Genomic DNA, 26,770 nt, shown 5'->3' on the forward strand with positions numbered 1-26,770 from the left:
GTTTTGGGATGAAAAAAATCTCCATTTTTGCTACTCAGGATCTTTCACTCTATAGGACTTTCCTCACCATTGTATTTTTTCTCCCCTGTATTCATGCTGCACATGCACATATTCAGAATATTTTTTGTTCTCCTTTTTCTTCCCTTTCTCAGATTTTTAAAAAATTATTTAAAAATGTCTACTTCTTGTTTGTTTGTCTTTCTTTCTCTTCCTATCGTCTGTCTTAGGAATGGCTTTTATAGTTCAATATGTAACTTTATACATTGGGAACCGAGTCATTATTTTGCTGTGAGGTGGTTCAAAAAAAAAAAAAAAAAAAAAAAAAACATGACAGATCTAGAGCCTCTGTAGGACCACTGGAAAACTGAGATAAAAAAAAAATAGAAGAATTAATGTTCCGGGTTTTTAGTGCAAGTTTGGAAAACTATTAAATTACTTTTTAAAACTGAGTTGGTAAGATGTCACTTAGCTTTCAGCCATTAATCAGAACGACACACTACACCATTTTCTCGAATTTAAAGAACTTTAAAGGTATTAGCATAACTCTTTCATTATACTGTGTTAGTGCGAGTTTGATCTGTGTATTACGCTGCTGTGAGGCTATTTTCAGGATATATTGTGCAGAACATGTCCACTGTCGAGCTCACAGGGTTTTTAAAACAGAATGTTCCCGTTCTCCTGGACTGGCTCTAATACTGACGAACAGAAATAGCCCGCGTGTCGTACTGTAAGATTATGACAGATAATCTTTCTCCTGATGATTCATCTGCTTTAGAAAGCTTTTCATAGGGATTTATATTTAGACATCACACAATATTCTTTTTCTCATGGTCTGAAGAAAAAAAAAGAGTAGATGAAAAAGGTTACATGTACATTTCCCATCACATTTTTCATCCAAACTGTGTCAACGGTGTCAGGCTGTAAATGGTAGTTACCTCAGAGTCCAGGAAATGACATCACGTTGTTTAGAGAAGTCTCATGAACGAAAGGTTGCGGTCATGTGCCCAATGAAATGTCTGTAGACTTGTCGTTTTAATACAGGCAACATGTTCACAAATACAAATGACCTACTTTAGCTATCATTACTACATCTATATGGCTATACACCAAACATTAAGATAAGATAAGATCTACCTTTATTGATCCCCCCCTTTTTTTAAAAGAAATGAACAAGATTTGATTACTGTGTAGACAATATCGTCTTATCCTTTACTGTAAACAATTTGTGATTTATTATAATAATGTATAATCATATACTTGTATGTGCATTTGTTGTATACAACTAAATATACAACTAGCTGTATATATAACTGAGAAACTAGCTAGCTATCCGACGGCTAGCTTCTTGGTTTTAAATTTGATTCCTCTCACAGTATCTGAAGCACACATTACAGTTTCCTTGATTTTTTTTTTTTCCTTTAAGTTTTCATTTATTAGAAAACACTGGAAACAATGCCATGAGAGTAGAAACTAAAATCTAAACCAAAGCACGCAGGTTAGTCTTGCTAGCTTGATAGGTTTTACCAAATCTCTCCTCAAGAGTGGTTTTACATTTTCTTAGCCCACAGCGCTGTTGAATTCTCAATTCTGATTGGTCGGAAGGTGTTGATTAATTTCCTATAACAGCAGCTCTGACAGTAGTGTAGCTACAAATCACAGCTATATTAATGCACTCTTTCTAATACGTTATCGTTTCTATGGTAACAGCTTATTTACTCCAAACAACTTAAGACTAATAATAAACAGATTTAAAAAAAAAAAAGTGTCTAATTGTTAATACGGTGAAGTCTTCTGTAAAGAGATATTTATTTATTTATTTATTTATTTATATTTACTTCTGATGGAAGGAGTCTCCAGTGTCAGCGCTTTGTAACAGTCAGAGGTAAAGCTGGAACTTTATGTTTTTTGACTTCTTCAGGACAGAGGAGTTTACACTTTACAGTTTCTGTGTTTTAATTGGCTTTTCCATCAGATTTGTGAAGGTTTCCATTAGGAATCTTCCAGTTTCTATTTAAATACCAGCAGAACACAATACTGCCTCTTACACAGGTGAATGATTTCCATCAGAATATAATTAGATAATCCATCAGGAATCCATAGGAACAGGAGCAACACATTCCATTACAGACCACCAGAAGCACATTAACACCCATTAGGAACCACTACAAATATCGAACGGCTTTCAACCCTACACAGGGACGCTTTAAACCATTTAAGAATGACGAGCAGTGTTTATTGGTTGGTCGTTTCCTTTCTGTCAAAGAAGCCACTCTTTAAATGTCATAACATTTACCGCTGTTTATTCAGAAGCCACAAACCACAGAGAGTCTGTCTGGTCACGTAATTTAAACATTTTCTTCCCGAAAGTGTTTTTGTGGTGTGAGGGATGTGGGTGGCCATGCCGCAGACAACCTGACTGGAATTCTCATGTGATTTCGGAGGCCCAGACGCCACAAACGCACGACAGTATGGCTACTGCATCTGGGTTACATCTGTGAAATCTCTGATGACTTGAAGAAGAAAAGAGCCACGGTTTGATTGATAGCGCAGCTTTATATTATTACAGATGTATATTAATGCACTTGTTCGAATGCGTTACTGTTTCTATAGTAACAGCTCATTCACAGGGACTTGTACAACAGAAGATGTGGAAAATAAAGATAACAACTCTGCAGAACTGCAGTATAAACACACAGAAAGTGGTGTATATATGGATATCATGAGAAGATAGGAGAACACAGTGTTTATATTCGGTTCTTTCTCTTTTCCAGAGCTGGATTTAAACAGACTTGATGGAGACACTGTGTGCCCACCACTGAGGAACGGACAAGATGACCTTCCAGGTGAAATGCAGCTTGGAAAGCACAGATAGATTATCTAAAATAACTTTTGTTCTTTCAGCAAACCCTGTGTTGCTTCTTGATCTTCTCAAACTTCTTCAGGTTCTTTCTCAAATTTCTGTCCCTTTTTCAATCCTTATTCAACATCTTCTAGCTTCTGGCTCTCCTCGTACTTTTTTAACATTTCTGAAGCTTCTCCATCAGGATGTTCAACCAATTCTAGTTGATTGTTCACTCTTCTTCAACTTCTTTTGGACTGTATCTTCTCAACCTTCTTTTACCACTTTTGCTTCTGGATCTCCTCAATCCAATTTTACTTTAAAATTGTACACTATATGGCCAAAAGTTTGTGCACACGTGACCATCACTTCCATGTGTGCTTGTTGAACATCCCATTCCAGATTAGATTTATTCCCCCTTTGCTGTTATAATAAACTCCACTCTTCTGGGAAGCTTTCCACTAGATGTTGGAGCGTGGCTGTGGGGATTTGTGTTCATTCAGCTACAAGAGCATTAGTGAGATCAGTCGCTGATGTTGGTGAGGAGGTCTGGGGTGCAGTCGGTGTTCCAGTTCATCCCAAAGGTGTTCAGTGGGGTTGAGGTCAGGGCTCTGTGCAGGACACTCGAGTTCTTCCACTCCAACCTTCACACACCATGTCTTCACGGAGCTCGCTTTGTGCACAGGGGCATCGTCATGCTGGAACAGGTTTGGGCCTCTTAGTTCCAGTGAAGGGAAACTGTAAATCTACAGCATACAAAGACATTCTATACAATTGTGTGCTTCCAGCTTTGTAGCAACTGTTTGGGGAAGAACCACATATGGGTGTGACGATCAGGGTGCACATACTTTTGGCCATATTGTGTATCATCTTTCATCCTTGTGTCTGGATCTTTTCCTTGTGGATCGTGTCATCGTTCTTTAATCCCATTCAGATCTTTTACCTAAAGACCTCCTCAGTATTATTCAAACCTCACTGGATGTTTTCTATCTTTTTTAACAGCTTCTGGATTTCTTCACCCTTCCTCAGTTCCTTATGTACTTTCACTTCTCAATGCGTTATCTTTCTTCAACCTCTTCAAGCACTATGCATGTTCTCCTTCTGGATCTTCTCAACCTTCATAGATGACTTGTGAATCTTCTAATCCTTCTCCATTTCCTTCTCAATCTTACCCTTAGCCTCCTTCAACCCCATCTTCTCATATGTTGTTGTTGTTCTTCTTCTTCTTCTTCTTCTTTCGGCTGCTCTCGTTAGGGGTTGCCACAGCGGATCATTGGTCCACATATTTGATTTTTATGCTGGATGCCCTTCAAACTTCCCGAATTTTATCCTGTCATGTGCTGGGGTTGGTTCCCAGGCCATGGCAGTGAGAGTGCCGTGGCCTAACCACTAGTCCTCCAGGGACCCAATCCCCTCTTCTCATATATCTTTTTTTTGTTTTTTGATGTTCTCCACCTTCTTCAGCCTCACTCTGGACTTCTTTTTCAAAACTTTTTTGCATCTACTCACCTTCCTTCAGCTTCTTCTAGATCTTTTTCTAGATCTTCTAAATCTGGATATTCTCATCCTTTTGTCATCTTCTTCTACATCTTCTGAATCTTCTACAGTTCAATTTTGGTATTTTCCTCCTTTTTTTACTTTCACCCTCTTGTTCTCCAGGGATGTGAAATCTGAAATTAAATTTCGAGCTGTTTCTTCCACCATGTTCACACATCAATGTACCGAAAACCTCAGATCTGAGTATGAAGGCTCATAGCGTGAAGCAGCTTTATAAAATCTAAATATTTTGATCTGTTCACCACCTCCCTGCCCAAACCCTCCAGCGCTGAGTGTTTTATTCATTAAAGATGGAGAACTTGATGAGATGTCATTCCAAACCCTCCTCAGATCTCCAACGAGGCAAATAAAAGGTTCCACCATCAGCAGCATGAACACTTCAGGCTCAGCAAGATCTTAATTGGTTGCACTCTGTTGGTTTTAGCAAATCTGCACAGAGGCTATAACCGCTAATCACTCTCACGTGTGTACGCTGGAAAGTGTGTAAGCGGAATTTAAGGGCCTGATTTTCAGCACAAACACATGTTCAGATTATTACACTACTCATTAATGCTGAAATTCCGTACAGTTAGCGTTTGCTAATGATAACCACATGAAGAACAAAACTGTACAAAGCTGTACAAAAATAGCACAGATCTGTGAAAGTAAGTGTGTATATGTGTGTGTGTGTGTGTTTTATATATATGTTGAGACCAAATGTCCCCACAAGGATAGGAATATCTGACAGTTTTGACCTTGTGGGGAATTTGACTGGTTCCAACGAAGAAAACTGCAGGTTTTATATAAAAAAAAAAATAACAGAGCCTAAAAGGTTAAGCTTAGGATTAATGGAAGAGCCTCACAAGGATAGTAAGACAAATGTGTGTGTTTGTGTGTGTGTGTGTGTGTGTGTGTGTGTGTGTTAGGTTTCGACCTGATCACACAGTTGCAGTCGGACGTGACTCCTCTGAAAGGTGTGAGGAAGGTGGAGGGCTCCACGTCCACTCAGTTGGCGTACAGACTCGACCGTGAGGCTAACTTCCAGATCCCCACCAGGTAACACACACACACACACACACACACACACACACACACACACACACACTACTACTACCACTACTAATGGTATTACTACTACATATACACTGAATTGGCATTAATAGTATCTTAATGCATTCTAATCATAATAAGTGTGTGACAATATGTATATATACCTCTAATGAATATACACTCACTGGCCACTTTATTAGGAACACCTGTACACCTGCAGCCCACCAGTCTGGCTATTCTGACCAGAGGTCTTCTAATATTCCTAATAAAGTGGCCGGTGAGTGTATAGAAAAAAAAGCTTGTGCGGCCATTTTGTTGCGGCCTGCTGGATCCCAGTCCTGATGCGCACCTCTAGCCTCCTATTCATATTTGTATCTGTTTAGAACAAATTATCTGTTCAGTGCAAATAATATATTTGTATTCGGTTAAATTCCTAACACACACACACACACACACACACACACGTGTGTAAAAATGCTTGGCCAGTGTTCATTACAGGTGTTGTATTATTACAGGTTACACACAGATGTTCCTGATCCTCACACAGCTACTCATTGACAACAAAATATAATAGTAATAATAATAATAATGATAACTAAAACACGTCCGAACCCATTTGGCATGAGAAAGAGCAGACAGAAGCTCTAAAACTGCACAAAAACAGAAAAGTGCACATCTGCACAGCTGTTATGCCCAAACACACACCCAGCATGTGCACATCTGCTGATGATTATAGAGTAAACCACCGAAACCACTCAGCGCATACTTCAGTGCTAAACTGGTAGCTATAGGCTTCAATTACTTGTTAGCTACGTTAGCCTTGTAGATCCAGTGGTGCTGTTGAATTCTGGATTCTGATTGGTCAGGAGGTGTTGACCAATCAACAGCAGCTCTGCAAATCACAGGTTTATGTTAATGCGCTCGTTCTAATATGTTATCGTTTCCATAGCAACAGCTCATTCACAGTGACTCCTCACAAGTTCCATGTGTTTATTTTTTTCAGTGAACGAGTAAAGCTTTAAACAGCAATGTTGCTATTTACAGCAGGTTTGAATAATTTGGTCGAGAATCAAAGAGAGTGAGAGGATGGAGAGAGTTAGCGCTGATAGTTTTGTGACGACGCCGTTAGACGTGGTCTTCATTTATTTTACTGTCCAACAGGAAACTCCATTTTTATCGCCTTACCTTGATCCGTTTACGAGCTGGTAAAAATCCAGCTACAGCTCCGTCCATAAACACACACCCCTGCAGAGAGCTCGGTCCTGTTAAGAACCCGTACCCCAGATGCAGCCACGGTTCCTTTCCTGACTCAGCACATTCGGCCCCTGGATCTGGAGGTTTTTTTTTTTTTTTTTCCAGCTTTAAGCTCATAACACCATCCAGTGAAAGTCTCTTTGAAATGATCACGGTGGGGAATTTGCTCCCAGGCCACGAGGCTTTGAAGATTAAAGTGCCGCTGCTTTCGTTTTATCTCATATTGGTGCATTTGATCAGGTGGCTCTGGAGTCAGGACACACAGAGGAACAGTGCTTTGTAATCACCAGAGCATTTCTCATTCTTCTCCATCACCTTCATGTTTCCCTGAACAACAGCCGAGGTGAAATTAGCGGGCTTTGTGTGTGTGAGCGTCTGTCATGTAGCTCACAACTAATGAGAAATGATGGAATAAATAATAATAATAATGATAATAATAATAATAATATCATCATAATCATGTCTTCTGTTTTTAACCAAGATATATAATTTATTCAAGTTCTCCATTATCATTCACACATTGTCACAGCTTTATTTAGCTAATCACTATGAAATCTGGAAGGAATAAAACACTCTGTGCCATGCTGTTAGAGGAAAACAATCAATGACAGAGTGGTGTGATGAAGCAGAATTGGCAGTGTTGATTATTTTCCTATAACAGCTAATGTCCAGATGTGTCTAATACCTCTTATATCACAACAATTTGCCGACGATTAACAGTCGTTCCATCACCAGCCTCATTTTTTCTCTCTTGAAGTTAAAAAGACAAAAAAAACTCACAGCTTGTCATGTTACCAAGAAATCGCAAAGCGAAAACTCCTCTGTCCTGAAGATGTCGGAAGACTGAAAGTTACAGCTTTACCTCTGAGTGTTACAAAGCACTGGCACTGGAGACTCCTTCCATCAATGCTAAATAAACATCTCCTTACAGAAAAATTTCTCCACATTACTGCTAAATATTTTCTTCTTAAAAATATTGATACATTTTTTAGGAAAAAAGGGTTCTTGAAAAGTTCTTTAAGGGTTTATTGGATAATGAAGGGTTCTACAGACCCCTTTCTCATAGGAAAACACTTTACTGTAGTGTTCTATATTGATCCTTGAAGGGTTCCCAAAGAGAGTGTGGTGAGTCCCAGTTTATCAATATGAACCATTTCTTTTCATCATAAAAATCCATGTAAATTTAATGGAAAATGGGAAAATGAAAGAAAAAAATAGCTATTCCATCTCTCGCTTATTGCTTGCTCTGTTGTTTTCATCCACCATCATCGTTTTTGGTTCTGGTCCAGTCCAGCCACTCAGAGTGTCTTTATTCACAAGTGTAAAAAACACAGAAGCTGCATCGCAGTATCTTCTGCTGGATAAATGGTATTCTGGTCATTTCTGTGACTGTGAAAGAGTTAACACGTGTCTGCTCTTGTTCTCCCGAGGCCAACGTTCCCCAAAGGCTTCCCGGCCGAGTACTCGTTCATGACCACGTTCCGCATGATCAAGAACACGGTGAACAAAGTGTGGAACCTGTGGCAGGTGGTGGACGAGGACGGCGTGAAGCAGGTGGGGATGCGTCTGAACGGGGACCAGCAGGCCCTCGAGTTCTTCCTCACCACCTTGGACGGAGACCTGCAGACAGTCACCTTCCCCGGCCTCTCTGTGCTCTTTAACACCAAGTGGCACAAAGTGATGATCGGCGTGGAGAGCGAGATGGTCACGCTGTACGTGGACTGCCAGCCCGTCGACCAGAAGCCCATTAAGGAGAAGGGCTACGTCAGCACGGATGGAGAGACGCTCTTCGGGAGACTGGACTCTGATCCCAACAGCTCTGTGGTGGTAAGAATGCTAATGATTGGTGATTAATTTCAATAATCCCCAAACTGTCAATCAGATCATTTGATTAATGCTACAAATGTATTTTTATCATTGCTGGGTGAACTTTCATAAATCATAATAGACTGAGATTCGCTTCTGTCTCATTCTGCAAATCAGTGTTGGAGTCAGTGAATCATTTGGTCATGACAGAGATTCAATCCTCTCTAATTCAGTGATATCAGTGTTTGACTCAGTGAATCATTTCAATCCAGACTGAGTTTCAAACCTCTCTCATTTAATAAATCATTGTTTGACTCAGTGAATCCTTTTAAACTAGACAGAGATTCAATCCTCTCTCATTTAACAAGTCAGTATTTGAATCTTTGAATCCTTTTAATTTGCTCCTTTCTCATTTATCATGTCAGTGCTAGCATCAGTGAATCTTTTAGTCATGATAGAGATTCATTCCTCTCTCATTCAACGATTCAGTGTTTGAGTCAGTGGATAATTTTGGTCATGACCAAGATTCGTTTCTCTCTCATTCAGCAAATCAGTGCTTGAGTCACTGAATCATTTAGGTCAAGACTGAGATTCTTTTTTTTCTCATTCTGCAAAGCAGTGTTTCAGTCAAATCAGTGAATATTTTGTTCATGACTGAGATTTATTTGTCTTATGTTCTGTAAGTCAGTGTTTGAGTCACTGAATCATTTTTGGTCAAGATTTACTACCCTCTGGTTCAGTGAATCAGTACATTACTCAGTGAATCATTTTGGTCAAGACCAAGATCAGCGAATCATTTGAGTCAGTGAGGTCACTAATTCCCCTTTGAGCTCATTCTGAGATTTCTAGCAATTCAGTGTACATGAATCATTTAAGTCAAAACATTCAAATGAGTCATCCTTATTACTGGCCTCGAGTAGGACCAAACTATCAGATTGTAAACAAGCTTGAGCACAAAGTCGTGTGTGTTTGACATTTAAGCTGAATGTGTTAATTATTTTCATTTTTCCTTGACTACACTGTGATATTGCATGACATATGAATATCTGTTTCTTTGTCGTGTTCTAGTTTGAGGTGCAGTGGATGCTGATTCACTGTGACCCAAAGAGAGCTCAGAGAGAGAGCTGCACCGAACTTCCTGTAGCCGAGGTAATCATTACATCACCCGTCTCTCTGTCTACTTCTGTAGCTAGTAGCTAGCCGACAGTCTTCTAGCTAATGAGATCAATTAGAAATCAACGCAGGGATGCTAAACACACATGACATTTACGCATCTGTTCATTTATTTTCATTACAGGATCATGCTAATGCTAATTTTTAAATCAACTAGCTATCCATTGGCCACTAAAAACAACTTTTGAAAAGCTTTGCCAGAATGAACTTCGAGACTTTTTTCCTACTCCAGTAATGACATTATATCCTCTGTGAGAAGCTATATTTTTATATATGAGCAATATTATGTCATTTATTTAGTTTAATTTTCTCCACCTATCCTGCCTGATTTAGCTCATTAAAATGTGGATATTTATGAATTACTATTAATTCAGGCATTTCTGGGTCAACATGGGTGGAGCTTAAGTTCAGTTTTTAAATTTAAACATATGACATCACAACAACCTTTTCTTTTTATGTCTTTTCCTCAATATATTAGCATAAAATAGTCTAATGTTAACTAGCTTGCTAGCAAAATTATTTTACCTATTGTTACCTAGCAAGACATTACAAATTTAGCTAACTAGCTTGGTAGCAAACCCGGCTATGGGTTTAAATTACACAATAAAATAATTCTCCTAATGTTAGAAGGATAGTTAGCAAACTTTGCTCCTAGATCCACATTACAAATTGGTTTAAATGACACAATTCTTAATGTTAGCATGCTTGCTATACCAATGAGGTATTGGTAGCTATGTAAACTAACTCCAATGATGTAGCTATCTAGATTAGCTAACATTGCTAGACTATTTTACTGTATAATTGACATCATTTTTCCATTTATTATAAGACTTAAGTAATTTTTATGAAGTATTTTTGTAATTATGGCCCATATGCAAGCTTTTTGCAAATTTTTTAGCTATTGCTAGCTGTACTAGTTCCTTAAAGGCTGCGCTAGTTTTAGTAGATTAGCAGCAAAGTTTACGTTCTTGCTTTTGCTGTTGTTTTGTTTTGTGTTTTATTTATTTTTCTGGTTCTGCTGGTGAGGTGTGGGGTGGCAGTTCTCACTAACTCTATAATAATTCTCTCCTTTTTGCTTCTTCAGATGTATGCCAATGCTGAGGTACTTCATTTTTTCACTTTGTATTTTGTTTTAAGCCAATAATCTACTCCAATGCTTTGTTGCTTAATTGACCTCATTGCTTTCTGCTGTACTTACTGGGTGCTCCAATCACCCCAACAGGTGACAGGTAAAGAAGAAAAGACCGTTAGCCATAATTGTTGATTTAAAATATTATTTTCATGCTAATAATACTATATATTTCCACAAAGTCCAGAGGGGTAGTTGTTTTGTTACATCTGGAAATTTCACGCCAAGCCACTGTGGCAAGGATCGCTTTGGTTGGCTTTCAGCTCAGGTGAATAAATCAGAGCTAGAGGGAAGAGTTTGCAGGTGATAGCTTGGCTTTTACTCTTGGTTATGTCACAGGTGGATCAGTTCAGACGGCCCCTCAGGAGGTTATGAGGAAGAGATTTCATTATATTACTGTAGCTATTGATTTTAAGTTCACCTTGAAGGAGAACGAGTCAGGCCAGGTGAAATAAAGAGTGAAATAGAAAACTCTGGGAAGCTGTGTGCCTTACAGAAGACTCTGTTCTCTAAAAGAAAATGACTGGATGACATTATTATAAAAAAAAAAAATGCTCAAGACTACAACTGCAGTATTAGCACCTAGCATAAATGTTTTGTCAATTTTCTAAGAGAAAAGAAGATCCGTGTTTAGATTAAATCAGTGATTACCTTCCAATGAGGTTAACGTTACATACTGAAGTGGGCGGGGCTAATGTGGGATACAGTTTACATCACAAAGCTGATGTTCATCCCACATAACATAATTAAATGACTAAGAGTTCATGCTAAAATAGTCTGAACAGCGTTGTGAGTAAAGGTGAAAGCTGTCCTAGCAAGGGAAACCTAGCGAGTGTGTCTGTGCTGTTTTCCTTCTCGTTTAGAAAAGGAATATTTTTAAAAGGATTGTAAATTGAGTAATGGCATGAATTAATGAAAGTGATGTTCAGCGTCCTGGACTGGAAATGAAAACAAATTTAAAATTTCTTCTTATTATATAAATATAATATTAATTAATAATTAATATTTTCTTATTATTATATAAATATAATATTCATTAATATTCATTAGGCCAGGAGTTACATAGAGAAAAGAACACTGTACTTTTCAGAACTGCTTCATGTTGATTTTTTGTCGTATCTTTCGTTTCGTCCAGCCCGACCCCAAACCGATCCCTGGGCCTGCTGGACCCCCGGGTCCTGCAGGACCTCGGGGACCTCCTGGGGAAGACGGTCGTGATGGAAGAGATGTAAGTGTTACTTTCTCAGCTATTTCTATATTTTCCAAACTTAGGTTTTAAGAATTTTTTTCAGAAATTATTGTAGTAAGATAAACTGTTTTTTTACTTCAGTCGACAGCCGACGCCAAACCTGATTTATTTTGTAAAATCACATTATTTCATTATCAGTTACCAAAACCAATTTGTCTCTTTGGAACATCACAGTTGTCATAGTAACAGTTCATTTACTCATGTATCCAAATTGATTGTCATGGTAATAGCACATTTACTCATGTATCCACATTAGTTGTCATAGTAACAGCATATTTACTTATGCATCTACATTAGTTGTAATAGTAACAGCTCATTTACTCATGGCAACATTAGTTGTCATAGTAACGGCTCATTGACTCTTGTATCCGCATTGATTGTCATAGTAAAGGCCCATTTACTCGTGTATCCACATTGATTGTCATGGTAACAGCGCATTTACTCCTGTATCCACATTAGTTGTCATAGTAACAGCTCATTTACTCATGTATCCACATTAGTTGTCATAGTAACAGCTCATTTACTCATGTATCCAAATTGATTGTCATGGTAACAGCTCATTTACTCATGTATCCAAATTGATTGTCATGGTAACAGCTCATTTACTCATGTATCCAAATTGATTGTCATGATAACAGCGCATTTACTTATGTATCCACATTAGTTGTCATGGTAACAGCTCATTCACTCACGTGTCCACATTAGTTGTCGTAGTAACAACACTTTTTCTCATGTAGCTACATTGGTTGTCAGTGTTTGTCCCATTAGTGTTACCACAGCAATGTTTACTGCTGAAAAACTTCAAAAACTTCAAAAACTACTACGATGATGATTATTTTATCAAACCTCACTGTAATTACTGAAATAGCACAAATACACTAACAAATGTGCATATGATTGAAACGTTTGACTGAAAAAACTTTCACACCTGAGAGCATGATGTCCAGGTAAACATGTAAACATGTCTAATACAGTATATTATACTGCATATATTATTTGTCTTCTTTACTTATTTTTTGTTGTTGGAGTTCTGTAACTTAATTTCATTTTTTTATTCTGTGTAAACTCTGATGTGAGTTGTTTTCTTGTTTTCCAATTCTAAAATCATTTAATAAATTATTATTATTATTATTATTATTATTATTATTATTATTATTTAATTTATGCATCAACAATCAAAGCTAGATGTAATTAGTTGATTAATATACTGTATATTAATATACAAAAATTATATTAAAATAAATAAATAAATATAATATATAAAAATTCTCACTACATACATTAGTTATAAACTGAACTGTGACTCATCTGAAAAGTTGTTCATTTATTTAATTAATTAATATATTTATTTTTCACTAGATCATTTCCGTTGCCTTAAGAGAGCAGAGTGTTTAGCATTTGCGTAAACCACATTTGCAGATTTGTCAATGACGCCACATTCGCTCTGTTCTCTCTGTTAATTATCGCCCTGAAGCTCACCGTATCCTCACCTCATACATCACGATTACTTCTATCCCCTTCAGAAAAGGCCATTTTGTGATATTTTATTTTAGATCTGCTATTTCAGCTTTGTTCCTGGCCTCATTATCTCGATCATTGACGAGGGTTTAACGAGACAGAGGAAGTGACTTGTCCTCCGCTCTTTTTCCAGCAGCTCATTACAGACGGACGCTTCCGTGTGTGTAGGCACTAGAGTCTGGTCGTTAGAGATGTAGACCTGTATCGAGCCTCTATGAGTCATTCTGATTGAGTTTTACATCCGGTTTTATTTCTTTCCAGGGTATTCCAGGAACCCCGGGCACTCCTGGTGCATCTGTGAGTATAAAAACACCTTCATGCATAACAATAAATCAAGGAGACATCTTTAGCAAGCTAGCGTATAAAACTGTCTGGCCAAAAATGATATTTTCTCTTTAAAAATGGGCACATGTTAAAAAAATGGCCTCCATTTTATTTCAGATCATGCATGAGGTTTATATGAATTATTGTGAATTTTTTTTCTTACAGGAATTAATAAGCGAATAATGCTGATTTCAATATCTTAACTCTATCCAGAGTGTAAAGAATAAACTTGACTTAAATCATGGTAATTGATTATGCTAGCATAACTAGCTGGGAAAGCTGAGGAAGTGAGTTGTTAACATGAGCCATTATTTACTTAAATCAGGTTTGCTCCACAATGGTCCTGAAGACTTCATTTCCTGGAAGCTTAATTTAATGCTAGAAACACTCAGTTATGACAGGCAGTGGACACTGATTGATTAGCATAATCTTCAAATCATTTGCTAGCAAAAATACAGATTAGCTGTGGTGTAAACTAAGAAACAAATAATAAAAGAACAACAACAAAAAAAAAAACACTGCAGTAAACAACTCATACTTCTAGTCAGAAAATGTTGCTAATTTTATAGACTTTTTTGCTAACATAATGGATTTTATAGCTTTTGATGCTAGGATTAGCTGAGATTCAGTACACCTGAGTACACGGATTACCTCAGGAAGTTATGGCTAACTAGGAAGCCTCCTAGCTAGCAATAAACTCTTTTTTTAGCTTCTTTTAGCATTGAGTCACCTAACCCTAAATTGGTGTGAGGTTCTAGATAACGTATCTAACCAGAGCTTGACAAAAGTCTGAACAATGGAGATATGCAGTATTGAATATCCAGTATGGAGAAACATGGTGTTCATCCTGACTACTGAATATGTATATCAGTATTGAATAAATGTTGGCCTCAATAATAGATCTGTACTTGGATTTTGCCTGCCTTGTATTAAACTTCTGCCAGATAAAGCAGTTAAATAATATTTGCAATTATATATATATATATACTCTCGGACATTTCTTCAGTCAGCTCCTACACTTCATTTATTTATTTGATTTGATTCAAAATTCAACTGAATCTATTGGTTTAGATATAAACCCCTTTATAATACATTTATAAGTATTTCCTAAATTTCTCAATACTTGTAATAAATGTGCATTCCACAAGGTATGAAATAATGGATTCTACGCCCTATATAGTGCAATATGGATCTTATTAAGAATCATTTAGTGCTTCAGCTCCATATCTTAAGTAGAAGTGCACACTACATAGGACATAAAATGGCGCCTACAGGTTTAATTACAAGCCACTTAGTGCTTCAGCTGCATATTTCATATATAAACGCAATACATAGGGCAGGAGATGTCGTCTACTCTCTATGTAATGCATTATATTTCTCATTAAGGGCCACAGCACCATATTTCATAAGTAAGTGCACTACACAGGGCATGGAATGGCTTGTACACCCTATGTAGTGCACTACAGGGATTCAGATTTACACTACATAAAGTCTAAAAGTGCACTACACAGGGCATAAAATGACCTCTACCCCCTAGAGAGGGTAATATATGTCCAATCAAACACAATTTACTAATTCAGCTTCATATTCTGCACATAAGTGCACTGCATAGGGAACATAATGGGCTCTACACCCTAAGAAGTGAACTATATGTCCAATAAAAAGTATTCGGCTCTGTATTTCACGTAGAAGTGTACTTCATAGGGCATGAGATTTCTCCTACACTCTATCTAGAGCTCTAGTATGCCCAGTAAAGAGACATTTAAGGATTCAGCTTCACATTCTGTATATAAGTGCACTACATAGTATGGTTTCTACCGCCTATGTAGTGCACTATACAGTATGTTTTATTAAGAGTCATTTAGTCATTCTGCTCCATATTTCATAAACAAGTGCACTACACAGGGCATGTAATGTTCTCTACACCCTATATAGAACAGTACCTGTCCCAAAAGTGAGGTATTTATTATTACACCCCTAATCCAGGCCGTGACCTGCACATCAGTTTCGTTAACCGCAAAGAAAAATAACCGTGTAACAGCACCTCTGTCCAATCAGAAATAACACGGGGGCGGAGTTTTATCAGAGTGCAGTAAGAAGATGAGCGCGTAGATAATTGATTTAGCATCGAACGGCCATGCTGAGGCGTATCTAAGCAACAACAGTGGCTAATGCTGCACTCTGATAAAGCTGTTTCTATTCCGGGGTGTGTGTGTGTGTGTGTGTGTGTTTCAGGGCAGTAAAGGGGAAAAGGGTGAGATTGGTCTGCCAGGACAGAGAGGACTACAAGGACTTCCAGGACCTAGTGTAAGTACCAAGATGCTATCACTGCCCACACAGTGTGTGTGTGTGGTGTGTGTGTGTGTGTGTCCAGAGATTTTTCCAATTATGTGTGCTCTGAGAGTGGAGTTTATATTTTTTTTTCTGATTATGTGGTTTGTGAAGGTGGAGCTTTTGTTTACAATTATGATTCTGTGGGGGCGGAGCCTATTCCATTTATGTGCCTTGTGCAGGAGGAGCATATTCTAATTATGTACACTTTGAGGGTGGGGCTTTTTCAACTTCTTTGTGCTCTGGGGGTGGAGCTTTTTCTGATTATGTGGTTTGAGTGGGTGGAGCGTTTTCTAATTATGTGTGATGTGACAGCAGAGCTTATTTACTTAATTATGTGTGCTGTGAGGGAGGCGCTTTCTCTAATTATGCGTGCTATGAGGGCGGAGCTTATTTAATTATGTACACTGTGGGGGCGGAGCTTGTTCAATTATGTGCACTGTGAAGACAGAGTTTATTTTGTTATTATACTGTGGTGAGCACAGCATTTTCTGATGACGTGAGTTTCAGTGTGGAATTTTACCCATGCTATTAGCTATGGTGCAGGAATTTTTGCAATTGTGTGTTTTGGGGGTGGAGCCAGTGATGACACAGTCTGCAGGGGTGGAGCTTTTTCCCACTGTATAAGCTCCATGAGTGAAACCTTTCTGGTTATATGGGTTTTAAGGTTGGACCTTTCTTGATGATAGGTGGGATTTGAGGGCGGAGACTTTTAATAATGATGCACCTGTGTGTCCTTGTTTGTCCCTGAGTCTTAGTGTGTGAAGTGCGATTGATTTGTTCTTGCTCTCCACAGGGACCAATGGGGCCTATGGGGCCGATGGGGCCGAGAGGACCTGTGGGAGAAAGAGTAAGAGCTTCTATAATCTTTCAAAATGTTAAAATTAGTCTTCACACACTCTTTACTCAGCACGTGCAGAGAGAATGTTCATGTCTCTAACGTGATTTCTGTATTTAGGGGCTTCAGGGTTTCCCAGGTCCAGCTGGACCTCCTGTAAGTTCTTGAAGTTCTTTTTTCCACACATGCACATTAAATTAAATACAATCTCAAATACGTATTGCTGCTTTAAATACTGTGTTGTGAAGTGTTTCAATTTCACCATGCTGCTGATGAGACATGAGTGTGTTTATCTGTGTGTTTCTGTCTCTGTGTAGGGACCCGAGACTACTGGACCCCCTGTATGTAGATGAGCTGTTCTCCTATATCCCATATTGTTTTAACATACAGTATCTTAAATAAATAAATAATTTAAAATAACAATAATTATTTATTTGTCTTACCACCTATCTTCTCTCTGTCTTTTTATCTTTTTTTGTTTTTTTTTCCTCAGGGAGCTCCAGGCAAACCCGGGATCCCAGGAAACGAGGGCAACATTGGACCTGAGGTCAGCGTCTTTCTCTTGTGTTGAAATCAAACATCAATTATTAATAATAAATAGATTTATTTTGGATGTAAGGTCACCATAGAGTGTTAGAGCTATCACATTATATATATGTATAGAATATAGTGTGTGTGTATATATATATATATATCGCATAACTAGAACTAGACAGAGTAAATGTCTATTATGTATAATGTAAATAGTGTACAGTATACAGTAGGTAAAATATATTCATAAATACCGTTTATAGCATTTATGCCATATCTATCTATCTATCTATCTATCTATCTATCTACAGTATATAATATCTTATATAGAATCATATATTGACAGTATATAGGATATATTACATCAAGCATTATGATTATAATTTAAGGTATGTTATATAAAATGTTATTGCATACAGATGGTATATGTGCTGTATAGATTTTTTATTTTATTTTTTTTTATTATCTTCTCCCAGGGCCCACCCGGACCCAGAGGAACCAGTGGATCTCCAGGACCTCCTGGCCCACCCGGACCCCCCGGCCTACCTGTAAGGACTCTCACAGGCTTAATTTCATCATGCTGTAGCAACATTTCTAGCCCCTTCGCTAACAGTATATGTAATATTTTGCATGATTTATTTTATATACTAGTATAGATAATACCATATGCTGAATAAATGAAAGTAAAACACTGATAATATGGTGCATTATGGACAGGGGAAGCCTGAGTCAATATTTTAACTTCACACATTTTTTCTACGCTCTGTTAGTGCTTTAAGACTTGCTGAATCAGCAGGACTGTTCCTGAACACAGAGATAATAATCGCGTCTCTGTGAGTCAGTATTGTACAGCATAATGTTTTAGAACCTTTAACACACTTCATTCGACTTATCAGTTAATGAGTGTGATGAATCAGGTGAACACGGTAAACTGTGCAGTCCACTGTGGGTCAGTCTGTGTATCGCTCAATACACTGTTAACACACAGTGTGTAGATTTCTTTTTTTTTTTCTTTAAAGTTAATACGACATATCTCTCGATGGATCATTATCACTATGATGATCACATATTGAGAGATTCATCGTATTATCTAAAATAAAAGACACAAACACACACACACACACACACACACACATATATATCTCAGATTGTAATTTATATTATCTTAAAAAAAAAAAAAAAGAAATGACACCCCCCCAAGAGGTGAATTACAACAGTTAAAACATCGACAAACACTGTGTTAAAACTATATTTGCCGTGTGATTTTTTAAGAAAAAAACTTTCAGACTGAGCTTCTCTGTTTCAGAATGGGGGCGGAGCTTATTTCTGGGCCAGAAGCCTGAACTGAAGAAACTAGCATTTGCTGAATCCCATTTATTTTGTACATTACACCGGAGTAACACCAGCAGGACATAATCCATTCTTGAAAACTGTAGAGAGAATTTATGTAAAACAAGAGCTAATATAAGATATTTTAAATAAAAAATTAATTAAAGAATTTTGTTATTAATTAACTGTTTAATTAATTTTTAACAAATGAATTAAACAGATTTGCAGAATCTCTAAAATAACTTTCCAATATAGCCCTGTAAAACTGTAAAAACTCCAAAATGACTTGCTATCGTTTATCAGAATGAACATTTACAATAGGAACATGAAGTGACAAAAACTTTACAATAAATTTGTTATGATGAGTTTACAGGTTGGATGATTTGTGATAAAAACAGACATTTCTAAAAATCACTATAGTGTTAGTCTGGATTTAACAATTTAAATGTCAGAGTTTGGATGTTAAACTTTACAGACTGTACCTTTAAACTTTACAGACTGTACCTTTAAACATTACACGCTGTACCTTTAAACATTACAGACTGTACTTTTAAACATTACAGACTGTACCTTTAAACATTACAGACGGTACCTTTAAACATTACAGACTGTACTTTTAAACATTACAGACTGTACCTTTAAACATTACAGACTGTACCTTTAAACATTACACGCTGTACCTTTAAACATTACAGACTGTACCTTTAAACATTACACGCTGTACCTTTAAACTTTACAGACGGCACCTTTAAACTTTACAGACGGCACCTTTAAACTTTACAGACTGCACCTTTAAACATTACAGACTGTACCTTTAAACTTTACAGATGGCACCTTTAAACATTACAGACTGTACCTTTAAACTTTACAGATGGCACCTTTAAACATTACAGACTGTACCTTTAAACTTTACAGACTGTACCTTTAAACATTACACGCTGTACCTTTAAACATTACAGACTGTACTTTTAAACATTACACGCTGTACCTTTAAACATTACACGCTGTACCTTTAAACATTACAGACTGTACCTTTAAACATTACAGACTGTACCTTTAAACATTACACGCTGTACCTTTAAACATTACAGACTGTACCTTTAAACATTACACGCTGTACCTTTAAACTTTACAGACTGTACCTTTAAACATTACACGCTGTACCTTTAAACATTACAGACTGTACCTTTAAACATTACACGCTGTACCTTTAAACTTTACAGACTGTACCTTTAAACATTACACGCTGTACCTTTAAACATTACAGACTGTACCTTTAAACATTACACGCTGTACCTTTAAACTTTACAGACTGTACCTTTAAACATTACAGACTGTACCTTTAAACATTACAGACTGTACCTTTAAACATTACACGCTGTACCTTTAAACTTTACAGACTGTACCTTTAAACATTACACGCTGTACCTTTAAACATTACACGCTGTACCTTTAAACTTTACAGACTGTACCTTTAAACTTTACAGACTGCACCTTTAAACATTACACGCTGTACCTTTAAACTTTACAGACTGTACCTTTAAACATTACACGCTGTACCTTTAAACTTTACAGACTGTACCTTTAAACATTACAGACTGCACCTTTAAAGTTTACAGACTGCACCTTTAAACTTTACAGACTGCACCTTTAAGCAGAATGAAGTAAACTGAAACAGTCTTGCTTTTTCAGTCATTTCTGATAAAGGTTGTAAAGTAATAAACACATTCTCTGTTGAATTAGGTCACATGACCCATTAACGATAACTCCCACAATGCATTTCAACTCGGGACTTTAGCTAAAGTGTTTTGCTGCTGCTGCTGCTTTCTCCCAGCATTAGGTGAAGGTGAATAAATGTTGTGTAATGGGATTGCAGTGAATGATAACAGTAATGCATGTACGTTTGTGAATGCATGTGCTTATTCGTATGGATTTATGAATGTGTGTGTGTGTGTGTGTGTGTGTGTGCAACCTGCCCTGCTGTAACTGTGTTGTGTTTGTAGGGGACCGGTGGGAATCCTGAAGGAAGCGGGGAGACTGTGAGTGCTTTCAGCCTTTCATCACCTCTCTTCATCAGTTGCATACAAACACCAGCAGAATCTTCACATTTTCACGTCTACAGAAATATTGTTACTGAGTTTCATTCTGAAAGCAGCTGTGTTTCTCCCATATCCTTTAATGATCTCCGTCTCATCAGGCACCATTTAAACAAAAAGGACCCATCATGCTCAAGTCTTTCAGTGTTGTTATTTTACTATAAAACAAATAGGGTTCTTCAAGGGTTCTTTGGGTTCTTTTAGCTAAGGGTTCTTCACATCTTTAAAAGGTTTTACATGGAAGTCCTTCTGATAAACATATCCTCTGTTCTAGGGCTCTGTATATCCCTGTTAACGGCTCCCCCTTAGAGTTCTGGATTTGACCTAGCTAGCACATCTGAACGTTTTGTAATTTATTTTTATAGTATTTAATTCTTAGTGTTTTTTTAAGTGCGTGAAAAACAGAACATAGTGAAATTATACCCATGAACACCGCCTATAGGGAGGTGTTTTCCTGAATAGCTCCACCAGGGGGCTGTTATTGGAGTAGGTAAACATACATAGCTAACCAGCTAGCTAGAATGATAACTAGCTGGTATTACTTGATTAATTAGAGTAATTAAATAATGCATTACTGCATGATGCGTCACTAATCGTTATAGCTAATTGGTAGCTGTGTAACACTGATAGGTGGCAAGTTGAGCGCTGTAAATTCACTAAGATCAAAAGCTCAAAAGATAAGCTAAATATGGCTAAAATAGGAGATATTTAGAAGGGAGTTAGCGTCCTCAGGAGTGCACTACAACGCTGCCTAGCGAGTGAGCTGCCTTTCAGATGAAACACAGTGACGGTTGATAAAGAAGTATTTATTTACAGATTTGAGCTGGTTCTGGTTGGTGTCTGTATGAAAGTGTGTGTGTGTGTGTGTATATGTGGGTTTTAAATGCGAACTCTGAAACTTCCTGATGCTCAGTGAGCTGTGGGTGTAAAGGGAAGTGCCTTTCAGTCTGTACTTATAACGTCTTCCCCTGGAGAACAGACCTGATGTGTGTGTGTGTGTGTGTGTGTGTGTTTCTGCAGTGTCAGGCTGTGTGCCCTGCTGGACCTCAGGGACTTCCAGGCCTGCCAGGCATGAAGGTAGGACTTTCAGAGGAATGACTTCACTCACTGATTCCAGCCGTTTAAAAAAAAAAAAAAACATGACGAGTAAAAAATAAAGCTTTTTTTTTTTTCTTTTTTTTTAATCCAGGAATGAGTAGTTGAGGTGGATGCAAGTGCAGGCTCTTTGTTAAATTAACACGTGATACACAAACAAATAACCAACGCAAGGCTACAAGCCATCAAGATATCAGATAAGAATCAAACCACGACCAGAGCAGCACACGATAAAAGCTAGACAGAGAAGCACGCAGCCATGAGAAGTTAAATAGCGAGCTGCACGAGGCATAAGGAGACACAGGCGAGGGGGATTAGTGAGGCATGTGACGAGCTCGTGTGACGTGCAGGGGCTGATGGGAAGTGTAGTTCCGCTCTACCATGACAGCTTGTTTGAAGTGATTTTTATTGTCTCTGCTCAGGGACACAGAGGTCTCCCCGGAGTGGACGGACTGCCAGGTATCGCAGGTGAAAAGGTACAACACGACGTCTCACACACCTGAGCAGAAGTGTAGTAACTCTAATCCTCTGAATTCTAAGTGTTATATGTCGGATTGACAGGGAGATCGAGGAGCGGTAGGAGAACCCGGTCCTCAGGGACGTCCAGGAGAAGATGTAAGGAGCTGATCTGGTTATTTTTACGCTCAGCTGTAGAGCAGTATCCACCCGAGTCTTGTCTTTTGTAATATTTCTAACACTTTCATTCGCGTGTCTCAGGGTCAGAGAGGGCCGATCGGTTACCCTGGAGAACACGGGGATAAGGGAGATCGGGTAAGGAATACTCCATGAGTACTGTAAACAAGCTGCTGTGGGTTGAGATGAAATCCGATTACAATGAAAGTGAATATTTTACTGTGAGTTTTCTGTGAAAAATAGAAATCAATCCCTGACTAAACCCCTCTGTAACACACTTTAATAGAAGTAACACTTTAATCAAACAATAATACTAATTAATAATAATAATAATAATAATAATAATAATAATAATTAATAATAATACAGTGAACACATCAGTGTTTAGAGCTTGCTGCAGAGATGAAATAGAGTTTCTCCGAGAGCTTCTTCATCATAGAGCCCATATTCTATTCTATTCTATTCTATTCTATTCTATTCTATTCTATTGTGTTTGGTCTATTTGATTGTTAGTTTTTTACTATAATCTACTCTGTAGTTATTTGGTTCGAATGTGTTTCATTTTGTTCTGTTTGTATTGTTTTCCACACTTCAGTTCTATTGTGTTCTGTTCAATTCTATTATTTCATTCTGCTATTTCCATTGTTTTCATAACTGAATTGCTTTAAACTCTTATATTCTATTCAATCGTGTTCTGTTCTATTCTATTCTATTCTATTTAGTTCTATTTATGTTCAATTTAATTCTATTTTCTATTTTTCTATTCTGTTGTTTTAATACTATAATCTACTTTGCAATTGTTGCATTCTAAAGTGTTTTATTTTATTTCTTTCATATTTTGGTTGTTTTCTACACTGTGTTTTCTATTGTGTTCTACTTTATTCTATTGTATTTATTCTTTTTTTTGTCGTTTTCAGAATTGAATTGTTTTACACGACATTCTATTCTATTCTATTCTATTGTGTTCTGTTCTATGCTATACTATTCTATTTAGTTCTATTATTTTGTGTTCTATTTTACCGTATTGTTTTATACTTTTTACTGTTGTGAGAATCGAATTGTTTTATACTCTATTCTATGCTATCGTGTTTTATTTCATTTTGTTCTATTCTATTCAATTCTATTCTATTCTACTCTATTCTATTGTGTTTCATTTATGTTCAATTCTGTTGTTTTTATACTATAATCTATATTTCAGATGTTTCTGGAATTCAGTTGTTTTTTTACTGTATTCTTCTATTCTATTCTATTTCTAATGTGTTTTATATTTGTTCTCTTCTATTCATGTTTTCTTAACACTATTCTATTCTCTATCACATTCTCTTCTGCTGTGTGCTCTATTCTATTCTATTCTATTCTATTCTATTCTACCAAGAATAGACCAAATTCTATTGATTCTACTGCAGTTCTTCATTTTTTTCTATTCTATTCTATTCTTTGGTTTATTTATTCTGTTCTCTTTTATTTCTTCTATTCAATTCTCTTTTTGTTGTTTTCTATTCTATTCTATTCTATTGACAATGGAGCGTACTATTTTCTATTCCATTCTGCTGAGTTTTATTCTCTACTATTCTATTTAGCTCTATTTATGTGCAACTCTATTTGGGTTTCTTTTATGCTAGCTTTATGCAGAAACATGTCATTTCTCCTGGTCTACCCCCTGATGGAAAAGGAGTTAACAGTTAGCTAGCTGTCACTGATTTCTCCACCTGCTCAATCTGCTTCAGACGTCAATGCCACGTGACGTGACTGACGTTTTTCGCTCTGCTCTCTCGTCTCTGCAGGGTCCTCCAGGTTTTAACGGCATTCCAGGACCCACAGGACCTCCAGGATCTCCGGTACACATCCACCTCTTCGTTCATAATATCAATACAACCTGACCTACAGTGTTAGCATCTAGCACTGGGGTCTTATCTCATAGCTAGCTAGCTAAGGGATGACATTTCTTACCTAATACTTGTACTACGCATCTGTGTGTGTGTGTGTGTGTGTGTGTGTGTGTGTGTGTGGGGAACAGGGTGTCGAGGGTATCCGAGGACGTGATGGACCTCAGGGGCCTAAAGGTGATGAGGTAAGAACCACTCGGGTATTTATTTAAAACTTATTTAAAACTTTATTTAAAACTATATATATATATATATATATATATATATATATATATATATATATATATATATATATGTACATACATAAGTCATCTGCATATTTCTCATTGTTAAAATATTTTTGGTACTAAACAATATAATATAAATAATCTTGATTGAGCCAAAAATATAAAATAGTTGAAAATGTCTAAAGCCAAAATGTCAGATTTGCAGAATAAGAATTATTTATCATTACAGGAAAGTAAATATTATAAAGAAAATGAATAAAAAAATATAACTGAAGGGACAAAAGTCAAAACAAAGAATCAGAATCATAAAAAATAAAACCCAGAAGGTAAAAAAAATAAATAAATAAATAAAAAATTGTATTCATTGGCAAATTGCTGTGGTATAAGAGGAATACTTTAGGACGTGCTGCTATTGGAAAATAATCAACGTCGGATTGTTAACTCCACATAACAGTAACTCTATCACACCACCCTGTCACTTATTATTTTCCCTTAACAGCATGACATGGAGTGTGTTATCCCTTAATTTAGATGATTGTTATTGAATATAATGTTGAATTATTAATATCTCTTTTACACAGTAAAAACAGGAATGTTAAATGTGTTAAATGCATCATTGGTGTCATTGTTATCATTGGTGTCATTGGTGTCATTGGTGTCATTGGTGTCACTGGTATCATTGTTATCATTGGTGTCATTGGTATCATTGGTGTCATCGGTGTCACTGATGTCACTGGTATCATTGTTATCATTGGTGTCATTGGTATCATTGTTATCATTGGTATCATTGTTATCACTGGTGTCATTGGTGTCATTGTTGTCATTGGTGTCACTGGTATCATTGTTATCATTGGTGTCACTGGTATCATTGTTATCACTGGTGTCATTGGTATCATTGGTGTCATTGGTATCATTGGTGTCATTGGTGTCATTGTTATCATTAGTGTCAGTGGTGTCATTGTTATCGTTGGTGTCGTTGGTGTCGTTGGTGTCATTGGTATCATTGGTATCACTGGTATCATTGGTATCATTGGTATCATTGGTATCATTGGTGTCACTGGTGTCATTGGTATTATTGGTGTCATTGGTGTCATTGGTATCATTGGTGTCATTGGTATCATTGGTGTCATTGGTATCATTGTTATCATTGGTGTCATTGGTATCATTGGTATCACTGGTATCACTGGTATCACTGGTATCATTGGTATCATTGGTGTCACTGGTGTCATTGGTATTATTGGTGTCATTGGTGTCATTGGTATCATTGGTGTCATTGGTATCATTGGTGTCATTGGTATCATTGTTATCATTGGTATCATTGGTGTCATTGGTGTCATTGGTGTCATTGTTATCATTGGTGTCATTGGTGTCATTGCTATCATTGGTATCACTGGTATCATTGGTATCATTGGTGTCATTGGTGTAACTGGTGTAACTGGGTTGGTGTTACAGGGTGCAGCAGGTACTCCAGGGCCCAGAGGTGCCACCGGTACCAAAGGAGAGGCTGTGAGTAAAATAACATCATCATTAGACTAATAATATACTTATGATTATTGGAATGATGAGATTGAGTCCAAAAATGGCAATGATGATGATGATGAGGATGATGATGATGGGGTGTGTGTGTGTGTGTGTGTCATAGGGGGACACAGGTAGAAATGGACTGGATGGAGAGCCGGGTCTTCCGGGAGAAAAGGTGAGCGTCACAATGGCATCACCATATTATCATTATCATCAATATCAATAGACAAATATCTATAGAGATGTTATATTGTGTGTGTGTATGTGTGTGTGTGTGTGTGTGTAACAGGGAGAACCTGGACTACCTGGAGCTGGTGGACTCAGAGGCATTGTGGGAATACCAGTAGGTGCATTAATGCATCTGTGTGTATGTGTGTGTGTGTGTGTGTGTGTGTGTGTGTTACA

At 37.3% G+C, this 26,770-nt stretch overlaps 1 protein-coding gene across 2 annotated transcripts in view; it reads left to right on the top strand.

The window, feature by feature from the left end:
* Positions 1 to 26,770, top strand: part of LOC113523835 (collagen alpha-3(IX) chain-like) — a 37,630-nt gene that overhangs the window by 4,240 nt on the left and 6,620 nt on the right. Inside the window, exons 3-25 of one of the 2 annotated variants that reach the window (XM_034307337.2) lie at positions 2,772 to 2,843; positions 5,302 to 5,431; positions 8,110 to 8,506; positions 9,554 to 9,634; positions 10,743 to 10,760; positions 11,923 to 12,015; positions 13,816 to 13,851; positions 16,114 to 16,185; positions 17,006 to 17,059; positions 17,168 to 17,203; positions 17,365 to 17,388; positions 17,541 to 17,594; positions 18,055 to 18,126; positions 20,911 to 20,946; positions 22,024 to 22,080; positions 22,521 to 22,574; positions 22,660 to 22,713; positions 22,816 to 22,869; positions 24,516 to 24,569; positions 24,749 to 24,802; positions 26,297 to 26,350; positions 26,487 to 26,540; positions 26,655 to 26,708. In XM_034307337.2, coding sequence (XP_034163228.2) covers positions 2,772 to 2,843; positions 5,302 to 5,431; positions 8,110 to 8,506; positions 9,554 to 9,634; positions 10,743 to 10,760; positions 11,923 to 12,015; positions 13,816 to 13,851; positions 16,114 to 16,185; positions 17,006 to 17,059; positions 17,168 to 17,203; positions 17,365 to 17,388; positions 17,541 to 17,594; positions 18,055 to 18,126; positions 20,911 to 20,946; positions 22,024 to 22,080; positions 22,521 to 22,574; positions 22,660 to 22,713; positions 22,816 to 22,869; positions 24,516 to 24,569; positions 24,749 to 24,802; positions 26,297 to 26,350; positions 26,487 to 26,540; positions 26,655 to 26,708 — 1,664 coding nt within the window. The remainder of the gene's footprint in view (positions 1 to 2,771; positions 2,844 to 5,301; positions 5,432 to 8,109; positions 8,507 to 9,553; positions 9,635 to 10,742; positions 10,761 to 11,922; positions 12,016 to 13,815; positions 13,852 to 16,113; positions 16,186 to 17,005; positions 17,060 to 17,167; positions 17,204 to 17,364; positions 17,389 to 17,540; positions 17,595 to 18,054; positions 18,127 to 20,910; positions 20,947 to 22,023; positions 22,081 to 22,520; positions 22,575 to 22,659; positions 22,714 to 22,815; positions 22,870 to 24,515; positions 24,570 to 24,748; positions 24,803 to 26,296; positions 26,351 to 26,486; positions 26,541 to 26,654; positions 26,709 to 26,770) is intronic. The other variant, XM_053236763.1, reaches the window with a different exon arrangement.

The sequence above is a fragment of the Pangasianodon hypophthalmus genome, chromosome 9, assembly GCF_027358585.1.
Source record: "Pangasianodon hypophthalmus isolate fPanHyp1 chromosome 9, fPanHyp1.pri, whole genome shotgun sequence".
NCBI classification, from domain to species: domain Eukaryota; kingdom Metazoa; phylum Chordata; class Actinopteri; order Siluriformes; family Pangasiidae; genus Pangasianodon; species Pangasianodon hypophthalmus.